At 37.1% G+C, this 6412-nt stretch overlaps 1 protein-coding gene across 1 annotated transcript; it reads right to left on the reverse strand.

Moving 5' to 3' along the window:
• Positions 1-687: 687 nt before the first annotated feature.
• LOC126809811 (serine/threonine-protein phosphatase 6 regulatory ankyrin repeat subunit A-like) lies at positions 688-6139 on the reverse strand. Its single transcript, XM_056098880.1, has 3 exons — positions 5727-6139; positions 3440-3525; positions 688-1711 (listed from the first exon to the last, which is right to left on the reverse strand). The coding sequence occupies exon 3, from the start codon at positions 1633-1635 to the stop codon at positions 688-690; it is 948 nt and encodes a 315-aa protein (XP_055954855.1). The 5' UTR covers positions 1636-1711; positions 3440-3525; positions 5727-6139.
• Between the last annotated feature and the right edge of the window lie 273 nt (positions 6140-6412).

A 6412-nucleotide genomic window follows, 5' to 3' on the forward strand; every position in this document is an offset into this window, starting at 1 on the left:
CTGAAGATGTAACAATAGACTGAAGACAGCAGTTTTCGCCGACTAAAGATTTAATAAAACTAACAGCCGTACGTGGATCCCAAAAACGTGGAAAACACAAGGTCGCTTGGATCAGCGTGTTACCATTAATACATGGTAAATTGAGAAGCATATTATCTCCAGCAGATACGAGTAATTTGAAACTTTGATCAAACACACTCTCATAAATATCAACATAATGTAAAGCAGATTTTCCATTGCAATTAACCATTGCACCAGTATCAAGTAATTTCCTTATGAGAAACCTATCGTTCTTCATTTCCGCCATCATTAAAGCAGTTCTACCTCTTCCATCTGGAATATTGACATCAATACCAGCAGCCAGTAAAATATCAACACACTCCATGTATATTGGATATATCTGTCTACAGTAATTCTCAACAACGTCATTTTCCTGTCTGTTATTCAATCCATCTTTAACCATAGTAAATCCAATGATGCATAAATGAAGAGCTGTATGACCTTGGTTATTCTGTGCATTGATATCTATTCTAGGGTGACGTGTGATTAGTTCTAAGTATTTACTATTCAATAAGAGGGCAGCTATCATAATAGGTTTGTTGGTTTTAGAACATGGATGGTTTATGTCTAGCTCTTTATTAAACAACCAGTTAAATTTCTTTAGAGAATAATCATAGTTTACTCTAGCTAACAGATGTAGAATATTTTTCCTTCGGTTGTAGGACCATTAATAATCAACTTTAATCCCATATAATAATTGAACACCTCTAACCTCTTACACGCAAGAATCTGGTGAAATAATTTCACTCCGTTGTTAGGAGACATCAGTACCCCGCGAGAATATAGTTTAAATATATTATGAGAATTTAACAAGGGATATTGAAAACAATAACTACACGCTGTATCACCATTATTATCTGTCAGATTGACATCAGAATATTCAATTAACAGTTTTAAGATACTGACATCAACTTGTTTTCTTGTGTAGTACATTAATGGCGTCTGTCTTTTTTTATTTTTATGATTCACATTACAACCAGCAGAGATCAATGCAGTGATCAACATAAATTGTAATCTAATGATATTTCTTGTTGTGAATAAAATTAAGGTTAACGGGACTCTGTGTCTTGCTATATAGAACAAGGGGATATTACCACGATTGTCGGGTTTATTTACATCTATTCCCATGTTTATCAGAGTTTTAACAACCTGAATACAATCCTTTGAATACTGTTCAACATCTTCCTGGTCAATATCGTATATATTATATAATAAATGGTGCAGAATATCTTGGTCGTTAATATCAACATAATGAACATGCGCGCCATGTTCTAACAAATACATTACAACTTTATACAACTTATAACTATCAGCTATAACAATAGGTGTCTCGTTATAGTTATTCAGATGGTTGACATCTACACCAGCTTCAACTAACTTAATTACACACTGTAACAACTCATGTCTGTTCCCAAAAGTGATGGCTGGTAAAGTGTAACTGTGTAAAATTAGGTGTAATACATTTTCCTGCTTATAATCAGTATAGTGCAGAGCTAAATCACCACAATGTTCTATCTGAGATAACACAACTTTATACATTCCTGCCCTAGCAGCTTCAATTATAGATCCAGCCATTTCCTGGGGTGATAATGTTGCCAGTAAATCTGATATATGACCAATTTGGTGGACTATATTAAGGTTTTCGCCTAATCTGAAATGTATTAAAGAAGTTTTAGGTTTAAAGACCTATAGATAAGACAAAGTGTTTGGCCACCGTGGCGCAACAGTGAGAAAACCAGGAGCTAAACGTGACCAGATTGGGGTGATCCGTGGAGAGATAGTAACAAGACAATCGTATGTCAAAAAACCTGCACATGGTCGCATGTAGCTTATTGTGGCAAGGAGCCACTGTGGCTAGTTGGGTAAGGCGCTGGCTCGCTAGCCTGGAGGTCGGGTGTTCGATCACTGCATTGGCCGAGAAAGTTCATCCCGATTTTCCGACGTGGTTTCCCCTTGTCAGTGATGCAGGACGAAGGGCCTGACAAGGACAGCTTTCTAGTCCTTCGGATGAGACGAAAAACCGAGGTCCCGTGTAAACATTGGAATGCACGTAAAAGATCCCTTGGCAGTTGGAATTCGATATAAGAGTAGGCGATAGGGCAAAATTTCCCCTCATAGCACACTGTATGGCGTATGCCCGTCTTCATTAGCCCAGTATAGGAGCAGAACAGTAGGACGTTAAACCCCATTTCATTTCATTTCATTTATTGTGGCAAAAACCGTAGTAGTGACATGGGTAGGGTACAGAGTAATAAACCGTGGTGGCGCAGTAGTGAAGTCGCGATCTATATTGGATTCTCGGCATAATAGACCTGAAGCTAAAATTTCTAACGTCCAGTTCCGCTACAAGGTCCTCGAAGCTAAACACTAGGAATACAAACCCCGAGAGTTCTAAGAAAAACTTTGTAATAACTCGATTTAGGGCCTGTTGAAAATTGTCATAAATGTTATATTTATACTAGAACATTTTATCCAATGCCTTCATCCTCGGCATACGATATTGTGCCCCGTTTTTATAACTTTAAAAGCCTGACATTGCTCTGGAATTAATACCAGGGACGTACGAGGTTGGACGTACAACCGGGGATTCGAAACCACGCCAGTTGACTCAATGACAGGCCTTATGATACAGCGCCATTCAGTCGTCCCCCCCCCCCCGATAGTTTATTGGAGGGAATGGGTGATACAGACTGCCACTAACAAAAACAAAAGGGTATTCCTTTTACCCCATTTCGTGATACTTCCGGTCTGTCGAAGATACTAATCACCAAGTGATAGCACTTCACGTTTGATTTGTAATTAATAACGGTATAAAATGACCAATTTAATAACACTGGAAACTGTATAATGGTCCAAAAAACTCTCGTTGTCAATAAAAACGACGGTTAGTGTTAGAACTAGTGAGTATTGTGAGATGATAGGCTGTAGTAGATGAAATGTTTTCAACGAGTCAAAACAATTTCATTTGAATCCCCTCGACTTCCTGTGGATTGTAAGTATCTACAACCATTTGAGTGTAGGTTATAATTCGGTATTCTATATTTTAAGTGATTACAGATGGTTTTCAGTATTTTACTCACTTTAGACAGATAGAATCCCATGGTCGCTCTGTTTACGACTGACTGATGATTGGATTGGACAAATCGATAATGTTTATTATAATTTAAATATGTACAGATTTAATCTTTGAGTGGCATTTAGCGATCGGGAAACACATTAATTCTAAAAGCCCGACGTTTCGACAAGTATCCTCGTATCGTTATCAAGCACAATTTGTCGAAATTTCATGCTTTTTGGAATAAAACTAGAGATTGTACCCCATAAAAACACTGTCCTATTATTTAATATATAGATTTAGTTAATATAATATTTACGTTACCTGTCAAACAACAGTTCGACATTTATTGTTCAGCTCACATCACAAATATCAATCGTCTTGACTAAACTCACGAAGTCTATTTTTATCTAAAAAAAACCCAAGAAAATATTTATGACTGTGTCTATTAAAGATACCTTCCCAGAAAAGTAGTTATCGGGTGTTTATTTCCATAAAAGTATGGCAATTTTGGTATATATTGGAAGTAGAAACATCCAATCTTACTAGAAAGATAATGGATTCCATGAAAACCACCCATGGGGTGCATACAGGGCAAAAATGTAAGGGTTTCCCTAACCGGCAACCCGGCGATTATTGATGTCTGGTCGAGTAACGTCAAAGGTAGCACGTAATCTTCCAACGTTAGTGAGTGCTTAATGTTGATAAACTTGATGCTGCAATAGTTTCTGAGTTAAACAACCAAGGAAAACAACTTGGGCAGTGGATAACCCGAGAATTTATTGGGCTTTGATATTTTGAAATACATAGTCAGCGATTAAAGACCACATCGTCTTGTATATGCAATGAAATCTCCCCCGGCTTCGCACCCGTTGCTAGGTACCGAGAGAGGTAAGTCACGTAACACAAACATGACCTCTTTTGATCAATTTGTTATAGTAGGGGCATTCCCTGACAATTACAATGTTTTGAGAGGGATTTGAATCAAAATTATGGATTAATTAGTTTGAATATGTTTTTAGTCCTAGTCCAAATATATCATCAAATCACCAAGTTTGTACGCGGGAATGTATCTTTAATAATATGAGACAGCCAAGCTATATTTCATAGCTGTTTCTATTGATAATATCATCATCCATGATTGATAATTTAATAAGCCAATGATTGTATAAGTTAATATCAAGACAACACTTGAGCTAAATTGATCAACACTTGCTACTATTACACCGTTGTTCATTAATGGGTTAACATACTCTGCCCCGTGCTCGACACCCGCCACTGTCTTGGTGTAGTGTGATCATTAGGTTGAATCAAGCTGATCTTTACCCATAGACGACACGGTAAACACTGATGGTTAAGTTTTCAGTCACCGTATACGTTATACAAATGGCAAACTGACATGACATCAAACATTCAATATTGTTCTATATAATTAAATGTGAAGTAATCTCTATTGTCCTCTATAATTACCGGATACAATGTCAAGTAGGTATGATATATCGACAACTGTACTTATCATAATATTGTACAGTAATAATACACAGTAGTTTGACATACACGACTGTCGGTACACGGACTATAACTAAAGCTATTTAATGCGAGAGAGAGATGCGGTAAATTCGCGTGTGTCTAGTGGTCTTTAGTGGTAGGAAGAAACCGGAGGACCCGGAGAAAACCCACGGGGTTGGACAGGCGACCCTTCTCCTTGATACGTACAACAGGGAATTGAAACCACGCGAGTTGACTCAATGTAGAGAGAGATAGAGAAATAAGGTTAATTCGCTTGTGTCTAGTCACTAGTGGTCTTTAGTGGTGAGCGGACACGGAGAAAACCCACGTTGTTCTACAGGCGACCCTACTCCTTGCCACGTACAACCGGGGAATCGAAACCACGCCAGTTGACTCAATGACAGACCTTATGATACAACGCGCACGCGCTAACCATTCGGACATCCAACTCGTATTCAATGCGAGAAGAGAAGAATGATATTCATATGAGAGGGTGAAACATCCACTGAACACAAACTAGGTGGATTTTAAAATAACAATAACCATGGTACTCAGGATAGTGGCTGAGATATGAGGTTTGACGTTTACTCGACACAACTTACGTCAATTCGAGATTACGATATAATAATTATCAACACAGACAAAAGTTGTTGAATTAATATAACTATCCAATAACATACATTAGTGTGTAAACCTGTCATTTCAAATATCAAATTCAGTGCCACTATGACATAAAAAGAAATATAATTCATCGAGCTTCAATGTAAAAATAAATATATGAATCCGTGACATGGCATCTTTTTGAACGTAGATTTCAGATGCCGAAAGCCCCTGAGTTTAAGAAAAACCAGGGACCTATAACCACCAGTATAAAATAATTGAAGCAAGGAATTTTTACATAAGTATCAGTTGTTGTTATTATATCTTTAAGGTACGATAATATGTTCCTGATTTATTAAGTAATAGTGGTTGCTATTGTATCTTTAAGGAAGGGTAATATGTTCCTGTATCTTTTGGGTACGATAATATGTTCCTGATGTATCAATATGTATATTATTTACACCTGTAGAAGTTTACAATATCTGTGAAGGAATACCCTTACCTTAAACCGTAAATAATATGAAATTCCTTTTAATCAGTTTAAAGTAAAGTTTAAACACCAACGGTAGATACTTCCTTAATTAAAATACACTACTTTCGAACGAAACTAAATGGCCACAGATCACTAAACATTTGCCCATTGACTTTAATGTTAATTCTCGTCTCTTAGACCGGCTCTAACTTTTTCCCAAATTTTCGTTGGGTAGAACACTTTCTACCACAGATGGAGCAACATGTGGCAACCTCTTGCCCAAAAGCACGTATGAGGTTCACCATGGAAAACTTGAGATACACAAGCTGGAAGTAGAGACAAGAAAACATGCAATTTTGGACCCTACATTTCAACCTAACCAACCTCTCAACTCTTGTATCCTTCCGCCTCAAAATCATGAATATTCACCAAAACCTGGTAGAAAATGTATTTTCAAACCCTTTTTTTCGATTCTACACCAAAAAGTTAACAAAAAGTCGCCATGCAAAAGGGGGAAAAATGGAAAGGGAGAGAAAGACTAAAAATAACTTTCGCCCTACATTCGTGGGCTGTGGGTGACGGCGTAGAAATATTTGATGAGCTATGTCCAAATAAAATGAGTTGAATTAGAGTTACCTCCCATTGATAGTCATCGAAAATTAAATAACGTAGCTAATAAAATATGGTTATGAATGATACACTCCTATCTAATTAAC

The sequence above is a fragment of the Patella vulgata genome, chromosome 2, assembly GCF_932274485.2.
Source record: "Patella vulgata chromosome 2, xgPatVulg1.2, whole genome shotgun sequence".
NCBI lineage: Eukaryota > Metazoa > Mollusca > Gastropoda > Patellidae > Patella > Patella vulgata.

What these genes read in the sequence shown, in the direction of transcription:
- LOC126809811 (XM_056098880.1), bottom strand. Translation starts at nt 1,635, where the DNA reads ATGGCTGGATCTATAATTGAAGCTGCTAGGGCAGGAATGTATAAAGTT.